Source organism: Cylas formicarius, unplaced genomic scaffold, assembly GCF_029955315.1.
Source record: "Cylas formicarius isolate icCylForm1 unplaced genomic scaffold, icCylForm1.1 PGA_scaffold_12__32_contigs__length_19106922, whole genome shotgun sequence".
In the NCBI taxonomy this organism is placed as follows: domain Eukaryota; kingdom Metazoa; phylum Arthropoda; class Insecta; order Coleoptera; family Brentidae; genus Cylas; species Cylas formicarius.
In genome coordinates this window covers 10,232,349-10,253,846 of record NW_026844225.1, presented here as the reverse complement: position 1 = coordinate 10,253,846, position 21,498 = coordinate 10,232,349, and the positions used below count along the sequence as shown (strand labels likewise).

Below are 21,498 nucleotides of genomic sequence, written 5' to 3'. Positions count from 1 at the left end.
CACGGTGATATTTTCGAAGACCCATAATAAAACGAACACAAACATTGAATACCGCACTTACACTCGTTATCAATAAAAAAACCATACACTACATCGCAGTAGTTAAAATGTGAGAGCACAAGTGACTCACATAATTGTTTCCTTGGTCTAAAATTTAAAATATGCCTGTTACTATATAAGATTTTTAGTGAAACATATGCCTTTCGAAACACATTTTTTAAATATTCACTATGTTTTATCTAACATTATATTAATATTTTGTTTAAGTAGCTTAACTTTATTTTTATTTCCAAATATCATTAAATGCGATTTTGATGGGTTTAGCTTTAAATTATGGGCACGAGAAAGTTCACTAATCCTGTAAAGATTTCGATTTATAAATACCTCTGCATCTATGCTACTATTAAAATCAAAACAGCAATACAATTGAGTATCGTCGGCACATGCCCAAACTTTGCAAAAATTTAAAGATTTTAAAATGTCAGAAGTGTAAAATGAAAAAAAATAACGGCCCCAAAATGGAACGTTGCGGCACCCCAGAAAAAATTTCAATTTCTTTCGAATATCACCGTATCGAATGCCTTCGAAAAATCCAAAAGTATTAAGGCCCTCATTAGTTTTTTGTCGGTGGCTCGGACAATATCATCAATGACACTTATAAGAGCATTCGCAGTAGTTAACTTTTGTTTAAAACCGCACTGACTTTCTGTAATTTCAACACTGAAATATTATCTAGGTACTTCGACATTCCAGGTATCCCAGCTTATTGAAGACTCCGATTTTAAATTAGTGGCAACAATTACGGTAGCGACAAGAAAATATAGAAGAATAAGTTCTCCTAAAAATGAAAGGAGTACGAATATCTCCGCCGAGTCACTTTGATTGTAAATCAAAAGACAAATAAACAACGACGGGGTGATTATAAATCTTTGAAATGTAGAGAGGTATGATAAAGGAATGGAGGGATGTGTTGTAGTGTGTATGTGTATGTATGTGTGTGTGTGTGTGTGTGTGTGTGTGTGTGTCCAAGAATGGGTCACGAAAATTCGCGGTGAAGAGGTCGATACAAAACATAAAACTATGTAGAGTAAAGGCTCGGTCCGCTAGAGGGAGCGATCGGAACCAAGTACGGACGCACCGAGGCGTCGCGACGGCGACGACGCCTCTAGTCACACGAGGTTTCTCGCCTGATGCACATTTCCAGAGGTATTTCACGAGTTTGCCCTCGTTTGCTGAAATTACGCGGACTTCGCGCTCCAGAGGACACATCGTATAAAAACCCCGACACGAAAAATATGGGAAAATAAACTCTAAATTTAAAAAAATATATAATAATTAATTCGCATTAACTGTCAATAATTAATTGTGATATTTTTTCTGCAAAAGGGAGGGAGGCAAAAGTAAGCACAACTGACGTGGTGATTTTGGTTTTGGTTGAGAATTTGGTGATTGTGATTGGTTGTGAGTGGTCTTAATATGCCGTACCGAAACGTTTTGCTGCCGGTGGCCGTCGCATTAGCATTTTGGAATTCAGGTAATTTGGAAGTAGTGTTTTTTGTAAATAAATTTTATATTTTTCCTAATGGAAGAAGAGCTCGAACCATATGGACCACGAGAATCGTGAACTTTTTTTTGTAAAAAAAAAACTTGAAACTATTAATACGCGATTTTCGCATAAATTTAAATTAAAAAAAAAAACTTTTATTTACTTATGCTTGTTGTAGGGTGATTTTAACCCGCCGCTTAGTACTCAGGGGTATAAAAATTTGATACCGGTTTTCCCAGCGATTAAAAATGCCGCGTCGTATAACTTTCCATAAATTTGCATGGCATATAGCGATGCCGAAATAAATACAGATTTTTGAAATATTCACTGCCCTAATGCAGTTTCAAAGGTGCGCCTTAAAATTGCACAATGTAACGCACGTACCATGAAATCGCCAACACTACACACTCCGTAGGCTTTCGATTGAGAAATCGGCTGGAATAATATTTTCCAATACTTGAGAGAAAAATTACAACCTATCGTTTTTTTCGCTTCCGCAGTACTTAATAATTAGATTCAACTGTTCAACTTAATTATTTGTAAATCACTTTTTTATAATCCTATGATAATATTCTTGTAAATAGTGACGTGATGCTGAAGAAATTTTACCCATAAATAAAAAAAATAAAAAAAAACAACAGTTGAGCAAAATAGCCGTAGCCCCTCAAAATTATAAAAAATAAAGGATTTTTTTAAGGATTACTTAGAAATACGACCTAATAAAAATTCTTTAACATCATCAGGTTTATTTAGGGCACCTAAAGCTTAGTACCGTAAGGTGGTAGACATAGAAGATATTTTAACAAAACAACAAGACAGAACGATACAAATGCATTTTTTTTTTACATTGTTTCGTAATGTAACCCTAGAACGTTGCTGCCCGAAAAATCTCCAGCAAGCTTAGCAAAACTGAGAACAGCCAAACAAAAGCAGACTAAATATGAACACCACTCAAAATAGCAGGAAAGATGGATGATGAATTGATGGATGTTGCCAACTATGCTATTTAAAATAAAAGTTCCTTGTTTTGAATAATGACATTGTAAGCAAAAAAATAATGTGTTTCAATTATTAATATTAGTATTAGCTTCTGATCAGTATTTAATCTAAACCAATGCGTTTATATATTTCTAAAATTATTCAAATCAGATAACATTTTATGAAAAAGAAAAATTCCATTCCTGGATCATTCTAGATTTTCCGAAATTAGAATATTTAAATTTAGTAATGCAAAATCACTTTTTACAATAGCTTTAATAGAACTGTAGATTGAATAGGATGTAAAGTCACATTTTTGGACATTATTTTTGTGCAGACACCACATAATATTTATTAACAATAAAAAAAATCCACAACGCATTTAGTTTACTTTTGGAAAATAATATCCTTTCGTAGCATATTTTGAGTCTCTTCACCATTGTCTTAGGGTTTAATTTTTTTGCAGCAAAATTGGAAAAATTTGATGCACATATTGCTGATTCCACCAAATATTAAACGGTTCACTTCACTTCATCCAAAAATCGCTTTGAATATCCGCTCAGTCCTAAAAAACTCTTTGACTACCGAAACTGCTAAGCGAAATATTTTTTAGACCTCTATTCGATGCCTGTCAGGTGCATGCCAGCAGAATGCAGTTGCCTCCCTTAAAGTAGATAAAAAAAACTGACAGTGTTACGGGCCTGTTATTGGAAGAGGGCAATTTACGCTGACCCTTACGAAAATATAAATTTTACGTGATGACGTGTTGTTAAAATACGAACAAAATTGACTGCTGATAATTTTTTAGTTCAAACTTGCTAGATTCATGATGCCTCGGGTCTCAATTTGCAAACTTTGTTTTCAAACAATTTTTATCATGGCATACTTATTATGGAGCTTTCAAAGGATACCTTAGATCCCGTAACTGTCGTAAACTCAATCTCAAACTTCCCGTGGAAAACAAGATATTTCGATAACATTTCTATAACTTTTAAAGGAACTTGACTTTGCAAAAATCGACTTCGCGAGCATGTCGGCAGTAAGAATATATTAAAACAAGCGAATTTTTATAACAAATATGTTATTGTTTCAAGAGTTTTTTTTTCTTAAAAGTTTTTGGCTATGAATGCAAAATCGATCGACCTATAACAACAATATCCATTTTTGTTTATATACATATATAGTTTATATACATATACATATAAAAGTGCTACAGGCCATCCTTCCTCCATCCCCACTTTCCAATATCCTTTTTGCTCATTTATACCCCCATTCATCCGCATGCCCTAACCAGCTCAGCCTCGGCTTCATCACTTCCCGTATTATAACTGGTTGTCCGAATAGTGATTTAATTTCCTCGTTAGTTCTTCTCCATTCGGTTTCATTTACTTTAACCCCACCATAGATTTTCCTTAAGATTTTTCTTTCCCAGATTGCTAATTTCTGTTCTTCTTTTCTGTTCATCACCCAAGTTTCAGTTCTTGGCAGCTCTTGATACCTTTGGCTTTTTATTTAAAGCCCCAGCGGCTTTATTTCGCTTGGCAATTCTATTTTTTATTTCGAACTCCTTTTCCCCATTTTGCGCCAAATTGAACTACTAAATACTCAAGTTAATAAACACGTTCGAAGCTATATTCCCTAGTTTCCGCTTTAAATGTGACATATGCTTAATTGGAATTTTTCCGGCAGTTAATTTGCAGGTATTTCATCATTTTTTCATTAATCATCAACCCGTAATATTTTACAGTTTTTTCAAGGTCTTTTTAAACATAATTTCTGAGGACTATATCACCTGCGTAGGCAAACATTGATGTTTGCTATCATAGATTGTTCATTTTCTATCGATTCCACTATCTCTAAGTACCATTTCCAAGACCAAAATAAAAAGCGAAGTCGATAACTGGTTTCCCTGTCAGAGACCTCTACCCACCTGAAAATGTTCCGACAAGTGACTACCAACCATCACCCTGTTCTGTGTATTACTAAAAAGTTATTTTAATTAATCTGGGGATCTTCCTATGGACTTGAAGTCTTTGCAACACCCTGAAAAGGGATACTCTGCTGATAGAGTCATAAGCTTGCTTAAAGTCTATAAATAATAAATACAGATTTAGGTTTTACTCTAACGTCTTAGCCTGAATCATTTTAAGGGAAAAGTTTGACCACTGCTAATTCTTCCTCCTCCGAATGCCCCCTGGTTTTCCCCTACTACACTTTCCTAAACACCCGTGAGTCTTTTCCTTAGGATGTTTGTAAATGTTTTATATACAACATCTAGTAATGCTATGACTCTATAATTACTACAGTCAGTTTTATCTCAGTCAGGAACTTTTCTATATATAACGTTAATTTTACCATTCTACAGTGTGAGTAAAGCATATGGGTTTATGAATTCGGAAAAAATGTTGCAATTTTTGCGAGCTTCTTCGGCTATTCAGATATTTCACTTCATATTGTTAAGATAGGTTATTATTATATGGTCATTAGTTGAAAGTTTAAAAAAAATCCATATTTCTCTGACCCGAGAATCGCAAACGTTTACTGTTATCGTGAGTTGCAATGTTTTCAAATTCGAAAATGTTTTTGTCTAAAACTAACGTATAGACACCAACGTACAACAAAGCGCGTTGTTATTCGTTGACGTGACCCCCCATTTGTGTTGAAAGTTGAAAAGTGACATAGCAAAGCTTTTAAAAGAATTTGCATTTTCGAATGCATGTTGACGCCATTCGCCGGATAACAATACTATAAATTTTCGAATGACTATTAGTGTGGCCCACACGAATAGTTCTTTCTATTGTCGTCCCACTTTAATGCTCCCTAAACATTAGTTTTCTGGCTTCGCCTCTTGAAATCGGTCGGAGATAAATTTGTTTTGACGTTTTTATTTTCCAACTAGGTGTGAGGGAATATTCCGTTGACTTTTTGGTACCCATTGCTTATCTTTTGAATAAATTGTTAAACCGGATTGTTTACATATATAATTTAAATGTATGGCCACTAAAAAAATGCGGGAAAATAAAACTGCATTTTCGAAAAACTGCTGAATCAACAGAAGGCGCTTTCATATATATTTTATTTATAATTGATTACCCAATTCTTCCTTAATATTAAATAATTTCCTTTTAATAACTGCTAAATTGTTACGCGCTCTTTTTTTTTCATTTGTAACAACCTCTGCTGACAATTTGTTACTATTGTAGCAAAATAAGTTTTCCACCATATTCATTGAGCACATCCTTTTTATAGAACATCCTGTTTCTTTATGGCGGATAAATTATGCATCAGTCTGAATATGGCATACAGTTCTCTCCCAGCGTCAAATATTTTATAGGCCAAATATGAAATACCAGATTCTGTCAAAGATTTAGGCACAATTATGGACAAATTGCATGTAGACTGGCCAATCAAATCTCGGTTTCATATTAAGACTATGTAAACAGTTTTTCGCTTTGAAAGCTATGAAATCATTACACTCACTCGCAACTCGTCGGGAGCAGGTAGATACGTTGTGTTTCTGTTTAAAATCATCAATAATTTGATGGACGTGCCTGATATTCTATCCGACATTACTTTTAATATATGCCCTGGGACCTTGAGAAACAATTATTTATCTTGGTATGCAAGTTAGTCAAATTCTTTCAACATATACATCGATATATGCTAATAATGATTTGTTCAGTAACTCAGTAATTTTTTAAAAAATCATCAAATCAAATTACTTAATAGAATAATTAGTATGTTACATTGTTCAATAGATTTTCCCATAAATATGTGAGTACATAATAATTAGATACATAGTTTACATATATGTACGTATACATATTTATTTACAATATCGTTAATCCTAGTCGTGGATATTTGGGCTCTTTGCCTGTGGATATCCTTTTTGATTTACATAAGTAAATCAATATCTAATGGAAGACTTTTTTCTTGAATTCTTTATTTCTTTTAATTAATTAATATCATTACATAAAAAAATACGTTAATGGAGGTTAATTATTAAATATACTATTTTTAAATATATTTTTTAATTTTCTTACATAAATGTCGTGCGCATCTGCAGCATTTATAATCCAATTTTAAGCACACATTAACTAAACTAAAAATATCTTAAAAGATGCGAACTTTTTTGAATGTCCCGTTTAATATACCATAATGCGTGAAGCAAACTAAACCAAAAACCGCCTTAACGTCGGATATTAAAAAAAAAAAAGGAACACAAAATTTCTTACGCGAAGCTGGCGAATCGTTAACATTCAACATCGAAAAGCTCCAACAGGAGAATCCATCGAATGTAAAATTTTACGATTTATAACGTGAACAAAAAGCCCATCTTCCTCCGCTATTATAGGAGTTATTAAGAAATATATTTTCTTCATGGTGAGATCTGGCATTCATCACAGATGATTGATATTGTGCTTTTATGGCGCTGTTTCCTTACTTGCTACAGTTGAGGCCAAAATAAAGGTAATCCTAAAATGATAAATTGCGCCCGCGCGGGTATTTAAACAATTTTCGACGGTATTAACGAAATCCAGTTTGAATTTTTTATTTTTGAGAATTTTCATTAAACAAACAACGTGTTTATTATTCTCCTTAAACAGTGAGTTCGCTTTTTCTAAACCGTGTTGACAGTTGTTGATGTTTAATATTAATACTTATACGAATTTAACATGAACAACAAGAATCGAGTGATATTTTGGCCAAATTTATAAATGTTTCGACAAAGTAAGTTAACTTAATCCGATTTTAAACTGATGATGAGTGGGATGTGTTTCGTCACATTTATAATGTTTCTTAATAAATTTATTTGAAATACTGTAAATGCATGAATCGTATAGATCGACATTGAAAAAATCCGTTTTTCTCTAAAATAAATAAATAATTTGTTAAACATCTATTATTTCTTTGCAAACATTTATTGTTTTTTTGCATTAGGTTTGAAATGACTTGTATACGAGCGAACGCGTCATAAAAAATAAATAAATGTGGATAAAATACCTAAGAGGAATCGAAATAGCATGCTGACGCCAGAAAGAAATGTTGTTCCTGAAAACAAATTATATTGATTTAAGTAAACAGTAAAAAAGTTTTCTGTTTGTGTTGCGGAGAAGTATTACAACTTCTTAACTTCTTGAATAAAGTATATTTTTCTTTCGGATGGAAAAAAGATCAATAACCTCTTAAGTTATTTGTCCAGCATAATAATAATCTCGTCTGCTTTAAAGATAAAGGAGTTTTCCACATGGCAAGGAGACATTTTCTATAAATGTTATTTGCGAATAGGCGGTCCTTACAGATGAGAACCACTTGGAATTAATTTTCAAACCTAAACCGCGTTTTGCTCAAAAAATTAAGTAGCACTCAAGCGCAAGCGTTAGTTTGAGAAATACCTTGTCAATGAATCAGTTAAGTGGGACGGTTAAAAGAGATTATAGGCATTTCGTAAAGATTAATGCCCGATTTACCGCATAGTCGCTTGCTTTGCCAGGGCCTATGTTAAATCTGGCTTAATTCTTAGTCCATGCCTTTATTGCTACGAGGGTCGCATCAAATTTCGTCAATTATTTACCAAAAGGTGGCGAGATTATTGTAAATTATCATGTTGAAACAGGGGATTAAGGGGTTTTAATTAACAACTGTCGATCGCCAGCTGCGTGCCCGACACACCAAATAGTTCCCTCTTATAACTCGTTATCCATATTTTCCATGTTATGATGTTACCCTTTAAATTAGACGTAGTCATGGTGCGAAGTTTCAAAGAGTTAGATATACAACAAAAAATGTTACCTGCGATGGTTGGGAATAATAGTATTGTAGCCACTCTTAACAAACCGAAATTCCGCAGTTATTTCAACTGATTGATGTAGGAAATCGGGATAACTACACTTACTTTGAAAACATTATTAAAGGCCCACACATCTTTTTATTACGTTAAACTTTCCCCATGTGAAGCAAATTCTATAGTTGCTTTAATAATATAAGGGATTCTTTAAATATAAAACATAATCTAACTCATAACAATTGTTTTCAACTATTTAATTGTAGGAATATACAATTCTGGAGATATATTCATTTAAGTTCTCTTTGATTACTAAGGCAAAAATATATATACTTTTTGTATTATAGCATTATTCGGTGTACAGGGCTTTTTGTATGTATACGGATAGTTATGCTTATATACGATGTGTTGTATTTTTGTATTTTTCCTTCGCGCGATGTTATAGATTTTTAAAATGCCTCACTTGACATTTTAAAAACTCATTAGTCAAATTAACTACTCAGGTCTACAGTGATTTTGATGATTGAAAGCTGTTTGCTTATTTGTATATTTTTGGGGGCGCTTTTTCCAAAAAACGCCATATATTTGCTCTATCTCTTGATTTTTATGAAATTAAATGCGATTTGCCAACCGCTAGTGTGTTTTTTTAAAAATGATTCTAATTTTTTATATAAATTATTTTAGAAATACAGTTTTTCTTTCCTTTAATATTTGCAAAAAAAACCTTACTTGATATAAATAAATCCATAGAATTTTTTAAATCAGCCTGCCAAAATTACATAAAATTAGTTATTAAAATAAAAATATCTGTGAAAAATTAATTCTGATTTAAGAGAAGAAATCGCGTAAGAAGAACTTAACCCGCTTATTTGAACTCTTATTTCCTGCAAAATTGTCGACGTCCTTTTAAGTAGATACATAAAGTGCTGTGCGATTAAGTGTAAATCAGAACGAAATAGGAACTGGAATTAAGCGCATCGTAAGATTCAAACGACCAATTTAAAATAATACCATGAAACGAACTTGCAAGAAATTTAACGTTCTTTCAAAGCATCCGCAAGATTTGGAATTGAATAGTGTGGCTAGAGTCGAGTGTCCTAGCAAGAACTGGCAACGCTGTTAGACGAATTGCAATTTAAATCTCCACAAGCTCGCCTTGTTTTTATTAGCATTAACAATCTCGATAACTTCTGTGTCTTTATACCCCATAAAACCGAACACCCCAATCCCCCGACAATTGCCAATCTAGTGGATATGAAAATTTTCTGCGAAAACAAACAACGCGTTGTTTAAATATTCATATTCGAAATTGCGAAAAAAAAACGTTTTTTTTTTCGTGTATTTTCAACAACCGAATTTGCACGTTTTAAATATGCCGTTGACAATTTGAAATTATTTTCTATATGGAAACAAAGGCGTCGAACTGTACGTAAAACTTTGCAACAGTTTGGCCTGGATTTTCGGATACGGCTTTCGTAGTTCGAGTAAAATATGAACTGTAAGCGACATGGATTATCAATATTTTCCAAAAGAAAAAGATGTTTACTGAACCCACTGCCGTCAGAAGTTTTAAATGAATTCGAAGAAGCAGTTCAAGATAAAAACTATTAAAATAAATAAGAACTAAAATTTCATATTTTCACGAAATTATATATTTTGACATGACAATTGTTTCGACAACACCCTGTCTTTATCAAATGTAATATTTACAAACTACCTGCTACTATATATACCTAAAAATGACCATAAAACCTTAATCAATGTTGTTGTGAGAATTTAAGTTCAATAAAAGACAGGTATTTAAATCTTCATGGCTTCCAATATATTTAATTTTCTACTTTTTGTGGCTGTATGTAAAATATCAAAATTCTCGTCAAAAATGTGTTTTTCTCTGTTTAAGTGTGTAGCATAATTAGAATCTAGACTATTGTTTTTAAATGCTCTTTTATGTTCGTTAATGCGTTTTTTGAACTTAAATTCTCACAACAACATTAATTAAGGTTTTATGGTCATTTTTCGCTATAAATAGTAGCAGGTTGTTTGTAAATATTACATTTGATAAAGGCACGGTGTTGTCGAAACAACTGTCATGTCAAAATATATAATTCCGTGAAAAGCTGAACTTTTGGTTCATATTTATTTTGATAAATGGATTTTCATCAAGTAAAAGCCACCTCAGTTCAATAAAAACTATTCTTAATGCAACGCCTTTCTCACACAGAGATATTGATTTTAAAGTTACCAAAAAAATGTTGCTAAAGCATTATTCCGAATGTACGGCCGAAAACAGATCTTAATTTATCACCCAGCGTGTGTTGAACAATTAATTGAAATTTGGCACACCAAACTTCAACAAATCATTAACTACAGAGTGATTTATTGTAATTAATCGCATACGCTTTATTTCGCACAAACTCAACTCGCTTTAAAAAAATTAGATCTCATTCTCTCCATTAGAAAACTTTAAAATTTTTGAATTCCTTTTCAGATGTTTCTTGGATAAATGCATAAATTCCAAAAGGCACAAATTACATCAGCCTCCTGGAGTTATTAATAACAAACGCTAAGTTACCCTTAGTGCAACGTTTGAATTGCCCTGAAATATGCAAGTTTTCTTGAAAAAAAAATATTATTTTTGAGGTATAATTACTGGTTAGAACATAGGACACCCTATATAAAGTCAGGCACAAACAATCCATTATTGTTTTTAACTGGAAAATATTCTAATAAAATTAATTACTAAAATAAAAATATTGCGAATGGTTCCCAAATAGCTCGACAAAGGTATCATTTATTCCAGAGTGGCAAGGATTTAATTTGAATGCGAAATTTAGTCCTTCGAGTCGTATACCATACGTTGAAGGTATCGACGGATTATTCTAATATTGTAAAACCTCCCCTTTTTTAATCTTTCACGGGGTTTGGCATTTGACAATTCGAACGCCGTACAAAAAACATCAATGTTTACACTACGTTTTCCTTTGATGGGATTTGGGTGACACAAAAACGAAAAGTAAGAAAAAATATCATTTGATAGATGACGCGAATGTGCTCATCGTAAAAAGAATGATAAAAGTACAAAAGATTTTTTGAACTTTTATTGAAAGAGTAAATTTTGGTCGGCTCCATTTATCTTTCTGACGAACATCTGGTTCTATGTACAATCAATTAAAATGAAATAACTATTTTGAGCGCATCTAAAAAGACAGCTTTATTGTACCAAAAGAAAACCTTTGTTTAAGCAAAAAAATACTTTAATTTTATGCATCGTGACGACTAAAAATAAAAATCGTAATCGTGCCCTAAAAATGTTGTTTTAAGAAACAAAAATTGGATCGACAGGATTTCTGACTACTTAAACAAGCGAACGCAAACCTTTCCATAAGTGTCGAGATACACTTTAAGTATCACGTTTCTCCCGGCCAATATATTTAATAAAACAGAGCTAAACCGGAATTAAGCCAATAGCCATATCGTTTTCACCTCGCAGAAAGCTTTTAAAGTATAAATTCACTCCCCACTAACAGCGGGCACCTTTCAAAATATTAAGCGATTTTTAAAATTGTAGCTTACTACTTAGTATATTATCGTAACATAAAACGTTGAAAAATTAGCTATTTTTGTAGGTTCGAATTGAAACGAGGCCCACGGCGTAATTGACAAAATCAAACACCTTGTCAATTATATAATAACGTCTAGTGAAACATGCCCGCTCTGGAAATAGGAAATATTTTAAAACCGTCCGTCTTCTATGCGTCTATTTATAAAATTCATGTTAATTATCGCAAAGCAGTTGCGAACGATCGTTAGTTATAAATTTTAATGAGTATGGTCTGGTACAATGCGCTAGCAGACATTTCGTAAAGTCAAATAATTTTATATTTGATACCAGAACCAAAAGAAAGAACATCTATTTCTATGGATTACCCTACCTTCTATTTTCATTTTTAGCCAAATTTAATCAATCTCTTTCTGGGATATTGTTAACATTGATACTGCCTTGTAGGCAACTTGAATTTGCTAAATCTAAACTGTTGACAACTTTATTATGAGCTGGATAAAGGACTTATTTTCTAGGAGAAGCGACACAATGGGTCTGTGTGTTCAGGTCTAATTTACCAACATGGTGTGAACCATCTTGTTTCGATTTCAGATGTAGAAATGTGGCAAACTGAAGACGAACTATTTAAGTAATAAATAAAAAAAACGTTCACTAAAAAATACCAACAGAAACAGCAAACGTTTAACCTTGAAAATATTAATATGCGGCTTGAATGAAATACTAAAATATTCGTTGATCATGTACTGCACAACGAGAAGAATCAAACCAGACTCTAATTAATTAATTTGAAAGTTCATTGAAGAAATATCAAAAGGAACCAATCACAATAATCGTACACCCAACAAACGCATAGACAGGAATATTTTTTCACGTCCGATCGCGATATTATTCCTAGACAAAGCAACACATTGCTTTGCCAAGTGATACAAAGATTTAGTTGCAACTGACCAAATTTCTGATGCTGCACGTTAGTTAGACACTGAGCGAATAATGGTGTGGCCACAAAGCCCAAGAGAAACGTCAATATAAGGGCTTTACCATAAGATTAAATCTATTTCGTGTCCCATTATGACGACGGAATCGTCTCCTTCGGCAAAATATTACCCAAATATTATCAAACGCTAGTATACTACCTAACCCCCGAATTAATTTTATACACACACCCTCGAAATCTTTTTCCGTTCCAAGATGTTTACGCCGCTGAACTGCCAACTCTCGAGTGGGATTTCTTTCTCCATTAGGAATTTATAATTCCGGGGCTTTCTTTCGTCACTTTCCGGGGAGTAATTAACAAAGAGAAACCTTTTAAATTAAACACGTACATTTGAATAAATAATTGGTGTATTCTCGCGAAGCTTTTTTTTACCTCCCCGCCGCCCGTGTATTTTGCTCTCTTCATATAAAAAAAAACACGCAAAAACCGAAATCGTCCTCTTTCATTCGGATAGCGCGGGAATTTTTAATTTCCCGCGAACAAATCAGGCAACAAAGTGAATCGGTTAGTTTAACCTAATTTCTAGAGCATTTTTAAATAAAATTCTGATGAATTCCATCGAATTCGTAACGGAAAATTTTCTAATTCTAACGGGAAAAGTAAACAGGAGGAAAATTATTTTTCCCCTGTTACCTTAGTTATTACCAACCGCGTCGCACTTTCGTATCCCCGCATTTTTCCGCGTTATGTGAATTTAGAATTTTACACACAAATAAAAATTGTTTCATATTATGCTTCAACGCTCAAGTCCCACAAAACTCTATGTTTCCGTGGCTTATGCATATTTACTGAAATGTTCAAATAAATAATCATATTCAGCCATGTAATTCGGCGCCTGTTTACGTCTAAATATTGCATAGAGACGCTAAACTATGCCAAAGGATGCTTGAATTTTTATTAAATAATTGCTGCAATATACAGAGTACTTAGTTCATAAAAATATTAAGAACGAAAAAGAAGAAGAAGAAAAATAAAATCATAAATCTTTACCTAAACTATAAAAAAAACAATATTATACAGAGTATTTTCCAATCTCTACGGGACATTATCTTCCAGAACAAAAAATAAATTATAATGTAGAAAAAGGTAATTAATTTTTCTTAATAATACTGTTTTTTTTACTTAACGGGTTAGCAAAAGACACTGGGAAGATTAAATTTCCAAAACTGCCAAAGCTGGAACGACAAAAATTCAATACATGAAGGATTTTGAACATGCAGAATTCATAAATGCTAACCGCCATATTGTCAGATTTACCACTGTCAATAAAAAAAATTCTAAACATCTTAGAATTTTGGAAGTTTTTGGACATAGGAAACTTTAGAAGTGTATCGGCGAAAAGCTACCAGAACTATAAAAATTATCGAGAAATCTAACAACATTGCTGTTAGCCATGTTCAAAAACTCCCAGATATTGAATGTTATCGTTTCAGACCTTTTGCAGTTTTGACTGAAACAAAGGTGTTGCCATAGCTCAGTAATTAATGGAAACAAGATTTTGAAATTATGAAACCTTAATAAATTCGAGATGCACTATTCATTGCAAATAAAATAAATAAGGCATTCCATTTCATATAACAAAATTATGACTTTAACGTCAAAATGGTAAATCTGAATGGCCAAAAATATTTTATAGTTTCAGCTTTGGCAGCTTTGAAGATATTTAAGCAATCCGGTACTTTTTACTTACCCAGTGTATTTAAGAATTAAATAAATTAATAAAAAAAATATCAGAGGTGAATTTTTGGTCTTTCTAACAACGACAATGTTAAGAAATAATATTTCTAATATTTTAGTTGTCCCAAGACTTTACGTAGAGGTTAAGACTTACCTTGTATATATTATTTATTTTACTAGTTATTAAAATACAATTTATTAATACGATTTTTGCGTTTGAAAGTGGCATTACGACGTTAAAAAAATGCCGTTTTCATAAAGCGGATGATGTGAAAAAAGAAATATTCTTGAACTTTCAACTTGGAGCAAAATCCCAGTCAAAATCAATTAATCAATAGCCCATGATGGATGGGCCCGCCCTCCCTCGGACCAGGGAGCTGCTTAGACTGACCAGAAGGGAGTGTAGAGCACTAACAGGGGCCTACACAGGACAATGCAGCCTTAGGAGGTATCTTTGCTTGCTAGGCATTGGAGACGACCCGGAGTGTAGGTGGTGCATGGAAGGGGAGGAGACCCCGTATCATCTGCTCACCGAGTGCCCTGCCTTGACATGGGCAAGATTGGAAGTCTTCGGAACGGCCTTGATCGATCCGAACTCAGTGCACGCTATTGGGCTAAAGGAGTTGCGGACCTTCTATAAGAGGGGCGGCATTCTGGACGCCCTCTAGAGCGGCCTGGGGGCACAACGGGCCCATCTGGTGGCCTAAGTGCTTGGACGACCGCGAGGGCACCCCCTTTAATACCAATAGCCCATAAATTTAATATTCCTTCCTTCAAAACAACTCGAAATTTTACGAGATAAGTTACTGACAATCTAAAGAATGTTATTACTAAATGTGACCTGTGTGACTCCAAGACAGTTAGTTAAAGTGACCCCAAATATGCTCTCGATTTATCTTTTGCGAAGCATCTGTTGCAACCTCTTACGGAACATCCGTAAACAAAATTTCCGAAACACGGACTTAAGAAGCAATACGCTGGTATTTTGTCGCCTCATAAAAACAAATCCGCGCAAAGTCAAAGATTAAACGCCATCGTCGTGAATTAACGAACATTAACCGTCCCGACCAGTCCAAACAAGCGCTATTTCAAATAATAAACATGGCACTGGCAGGTGTATGTCAATGTAATAGGTAATTTTCCGGACGTCTGCATGGGTGGCCACAGTCAGTTGATTCGACGTGCATGTGGATATGGCACATGTTTCCGATGCCATTGTGACGGGACATTGAAACATACTCGTTAAAAATTAATCTAGGGTTTGATTGCCAATCTGCAGTTGGGTTTACGAAAAAAAAAAAACGAAAACACACGTACATGGTGAACAGAATTCGGGTTTTCCGAAATAGTTAAACAGAGAGACAGATGATCGGAGTTAGGATCAACTCTGGGTGACAATTCCAAAACATGAAAAATTGTTCTATATCGTACAGTAACTATAGTAGATAAACGAGAAGAAACTCGTCATTGGTAGTCTCAAATTCTATATTTTTTATAATTTTTAAATCACAATGGCATGACAAAGACTTTTTCTAATATTTGCATATATTGCATATTCAATTGCAAACCTATCATAAAAAGAATCCATTGAAACCTATAAGCAACATAACAATCTTAACTGCGACTCAGGACTTTACAATTCATGTCAGTCAACAAGATGATTGGCGAAACGTCAGAAAGTTCAACAAAAACCGACGCAGGAGGAATGCAGAAGATTTGAAAGTAGTATTACAGTATCCTGTGGAAGTTTCCATGAAAAATGTAATATATTATAAATTTGTGGACATAGAAGTTCAAGCAACTTACACCCAATATGATACGTAGTTCTTAGGTTGGCCACAAATCTACGCCTGGTCCATTACAAAAATGTCAATATCAGAATCATAAACCTGGGCTCGCCATGACAATATCAAAAATTTTAAAATGTAAAGAAATAAGAAATATGAAGTCATCTGCTCAGTGACAAGACGACATTGTTTGTCCGTTTAGTCAAATTCTTAATATTGTCTTACGACCATTACGACGTTCAGGCTCTTGTTTCCGAATATTGTCTTAAGCCCCAACTACTAGGCGGATAGGCGGTTAATTATCTCAAATTTCCAAACACAATGGCCTAAAATAATAACATTTAAACCGCCTGAGCCCCGAAAGCCCAAAAACAAACCCTGAGTGCGCCGTAAATCGAGATAGCCTTCAGAAAGGAGCAATATTTTCTTTTAATATGCCTTTTCGCTTCGATACTTCGAAATTGCAATTACCCTTCTCGAATTAGTTAAGATTTTCTGCAGCAGATAGCGACGGGTTTCAAACTCATAGCGTAAATTTTGACAATTAATTTGCCTAATTATCTCCTCTGATGGATAACTAATTGCAGCGAAACCAATAGAGGGATCATTTAATGCAAACATGTTATCTAAGTATACACGTGTATCTGAAAGCGATACCATCTTGAAATTGCACTACCCATACATGTATAAATCTGTACAGAATATTTATTTATTTTACGAATAATATATTTTATAACACCGTTTTTCATCTTCCATGGAAAGAAAAAAAAATCATATTACCATTAGAGGCTGAAAGTTAAAGTATTTTAAAATACTTCGTAAATATAATTAGATCTGACCTAAACAAGGTGTGCACAGAAAACAAATTATTGGTATAAATTCCGGTAACATCTTTCTACCAGGGAAAACTAGATAAAATATCGAAAATATGATAATATCTTCTCCCAGACTAGCTAGTCCTTAAATGATTTTCGTCTTTTTGCTGTTCTGGCGAGTGTTTCATTCCAGCTCATTTATTTATATTTTTCATTCATACTGGACCTTGCTTCTCTGTAATTTTACCTTTGATAATCAGTTGTAGTAGGAAGTATTCATCTTTTCATCTTTCTTGAGAACCCGCGCATCCTATGAAGATTTCCATTCTTAATTATATTTAATATGGTTCATGGTAATATTTATATTAACTTTGCTTAGCAGAGTATTGTTGTAACAATACTGTTAAAAAAATAAATAAGTAAAATTAAGTAGATTTCGGGTTTTTCTGAAGTGCGTGGACAACATTTAATACCAGTGGAGCACCAATGTTAGTTTAACATTTTACTTATACTAACCAAACTTCTGCATTCCTCCTCAGTCGGTTTTTGTTAAGTCGAACTTGCTAACGTTTCGCCAATCATCCTGTTGGCTTCTTCAGAGCTTGACTGAAACTGGCTCCCATTAGACTCTGTACCTGCTTATATATTGTTTGAGGAAGGCGGAGCTAAGTGTATTACATAAACACCGTTTCGGATGACTGATGACTGAGGTCTGATTTCTTGATTGTGTTCGGCAACTGCTGATGAGCTTGTCTTAGTCTTAAGATTCTTTCATGTTCTTTGAGCCTAGTTGATATTATTCGTCCGATCTCTGCAATGTATTCTTTGCTGCATATGAATAGAATGCTGGAATGTTGTCTTTCACGGATCGAAGATGTTGAGAGTTTTTTGGACAAGTGGTAAATCTGGTTTTGACGTTATATTTCTTTAGAACTTTTAATATGTGGTCAGTGATGTTTTGAATGTAAGGAACGAAAACAGTAACAAGTGTGGGATTGCTTTCGGCCTCATTGCCATTGGAAGGTTGTGGTAAAGTGTATTTTGTTATGGAACGCTTAATATCTTTAACGAGTTTGAGATGCCATGCATATGCGGCAACTAATATTAACAACAAACAATAACAATTCTTCTACCAACGAAAAATCCGAGAGTCTATAGAAATCTATAAACAACCTCTCACCAATATGGCAATCAGTCATCCGAGACGGTGTTTATGCCCCTCATTTAGCTCCGCCCCCCTCAAAAAATATATAATCAGGTACAGAGAAAGGTGCGAGACAGTTTGAGTCAAGCTCTGAAGAAGCCAACAGGATGATTGGCGAAACGTTAGCAAGTTCGACTCAACAAAAACCGACGCATTAGGAATCCAGAAGTTTTGTCAAAAGTATTACAGTTGCCCGTGGAAGTTTTTTTAAAATATGTTAGTTTCATGTAAAAACAAACCTCATTAACAAAACTAATTGTAGCTGAATTAATTTATTTAATTTTTAATTAATTTAATTAAATTAATTTATATCTTCGAACGATATAAATTCCTACCTACATATATCCTAACGTACTCATACGTATGTCGAAGAAATGAATGATCGTGTTTTTGTTTTAGCAGTTATAAATAACCAAAAATAATGTAGACGCCAGCTAATTACTTCAATATTTTTAGAATTCCAAATCGCGTCTTAAAGCACGTGTTTTAGAGACGTGGAACAGTAAATAAATAGTCTTTTATGCTGATGTAATTATTTATTTTATCTAAATCTCCCGGAATGATATCTTACTTTTATTGTTCCAGATTTTTGTAAACAACGTGCCGACGTTCGTGTTTATAAAAAAAATCACTGGTGCGTAAAAGAACAAAGGCTCCCATTTGTCGGTTATAAATATTTATTTTTGAAATTTTCACAGCCACACCGGGGGGCCAAATTCCGATTTCTCAAGGAATGTAAATGAGCTTTTAAATTTATCTGAGCAAAAAATATTAATCACCTCGGTCTTGGAAATTATTACTTAATTAGGGGAAATTAGGTCCTATTTCCAAAAAACCGCATTAAAAAAGAGACTCCTCTGCTTTTAAGATACTTCAGTGTCGATTATAGGTAAATACATATTTTTGAAATTAGTGCCGCACTGAGAGTTTGTAATTCAGGTTTTCTACTCCCTTCTGTAAAATACCAATTATACACTGATTTAGCGTGCGGAAAGCGTCACGTTACCACGTGAGTTTCTTGTCCCACGAATTCGAGCCCGTTCGTACATTTCCGGGATATTGCCGCACGGGTTTGGGAGCAATCGGATGTTTTCGGCGATTTCACCGCAGGGCTTGAATGGTCATAGAAAAAGCATAGTACGCAACTCGTTTGGTAAACTTTTTTAGTTACTCGTTTATTAAGCACTCGCTCCGCTCGTGCCAAATAATACGACTTTAAATCTATTTTTCTTAAAAATGGTCTGGAGTCAGAAAATTACTAAAAACATAGCCCCTTCCTGTATCACCAACCCATGAAGATGTCCCAGCCCGTTCCATAGAGAAAAACTACCTGCACTAAAGCCGTTAACAAAAAACCGTCATCAAGTAATCATTTTTAACATCCTGTATCTTAAAAACGAAGGAGTTACATATTCTGGTTTTAAATAACTTTTACGTTCATTTTGTGGAATATCGATCGAGTATGTTGAGAAATTTTTGGACATGTTATAAATCTGGTTTCTTAAGAACTTTTGATACGCGGACAGTGATGGTTTGAATATATGGACAACAGTGGCAAGTGTGGGGTTGTCTTGGGATGGTTGTGGTAAAGTATATTTTTTGATGGAACGCTTAATATCTGTAATGTGGAAATTATTAGAGAGAAGATAGATAGACAGATAGATAGATCAGATAGCACATAAACAAAAGAGTTAATTTTTCAGAAGAAAGAAACTTCCACAGGCTACAGTAATGCCTTTTACAAAACTTCTGGATTCCTCCTGCGTCGGTTTTTGCTTAGTCGAAATTGCCGACGTTTCGCCAATCACATAAGCAGGTACAGAGTAAAATACGAGCCAGTTTCAGTCAAGCTCTGAAGAAGCCAACATGATGATTGGCGAAACGTCAGCAATTTCGACTAAGCAAAAACCAACGCAGGAGGAATCCAGAAGTTTTGTAAAAAGCAACAAAAGAGTTGATAACCGATCATATTTTGGCGTCTATGTCTGTAAGTTTCCTGTAAACAGACTGACTGAATATCTAAGCCATCCGAGAAAATGTTCAAGCAGCTACAGAGTAGACTGCGAGCCAGATTCAAGCTCTGAAGAAGTCAAGAGGGTAATTTATCCAGAATCCAAAAGATTTAAGTGTAATTATACCGGACACACAAAGACATGGCCGAAATTTTAATAGCGATATAGGAAATATAAAAATTAAGTAGACTGGCACTATTAATAAGAGAATCAAAAAATTAAAAAAGACTGTATCTGAGTAAATCTAATGAAAGGTACAAATAAGTAAAAGTACTTGATGACTGGCAATTTTGCATTTCAAATTTTAAGAAAGTTGATAATGTTTCAGTAATATAGGTACGGGTTAGTTTACGCAGAACTATGAAGCACATTGAATTTCAAATAGAAAAGAATTACTTGGAATATCCATTAGGTGAGGTCGAAAAGTAAACAAATGCATCGCCGATCCAAGAAAACACCTACTTCATAAATCTATATTTGATTAACAATCAATATATGGATGACCCAGATCGTCTGTCTTTCAACAAACATTAAAATGAACATTTTGGATCAAACAGCAGTTAGTTGTGTCTGTCGCGGTGCCATTCGGAATCTGTACACAAATTTTAAACAAATATGTAATTACTAAATGTTTCAAGCAAGGCGATGCAACGAATGTCTGCGATATATCAGTGTCTCTGGTGACTAAAGGAAATTATCAGAAGCCGCTCGGTATACAGGAAACGTTACTGGCAAGTGTTATAATTTCAAAGTCGACTAATTATCTGGTTATAAATTAATTTGCGGCCGTATGTGAATTATACGGTATCCAGAAGTATTTTGAGCCGCAAATTCGTTTTGCAACACTGACAGATACCGCGTTGGAAGGGGTTAATTTTTTGTTTGAAAATAAAACTGCGTCTTTCCGAAAGAAACAAATGAGATTTCGTTCGGTCTGCATTCTAAAACTTCAGTAAGAAAACTATTTCCCACTTTTCAGCACTTGTTCGAGATGTTTCGATAAATCACGAATAAAATGAAAAACGATTTAAACCGTAATATCTGAACAAAGAAAAACGGATTTTTCGGAAGGCGTATTCGCACTTTGAGCATTATTTCGGTTTTCAGCCTGTCCGGAAAACGGGCCCCGCATTTTATT

General features: G+C 34.0%; 1 protein-coding gene across 2 annotated transcripts in view; it reads left to right on the top strand.

The window, feature by feature from the left end:
• The first annotated feature begins 1,184 nt into the window (after positions 1–1,184).
• LOC132708616 (protein sidekick-like) overlaps positions 1,185–21,498 on the top strand; it is a 505,836-nt gene continuing 485,522 nt past the window's right edge. For both annotated transcript variants that reach the window (XM_060681053.1, XM_060681052.1), the window contains exon 1: positions 1,185–1,534. In XM_060681053.1, the coding sequence (XP_060537036.1) occupies positions 1,477–1,534 (58 nt within the window). In that variant the 5' untranslated portion in view covers positions 1,185–1,476. The remainder of the gene's footprint in view (positions 1,535–21,498) is intronic.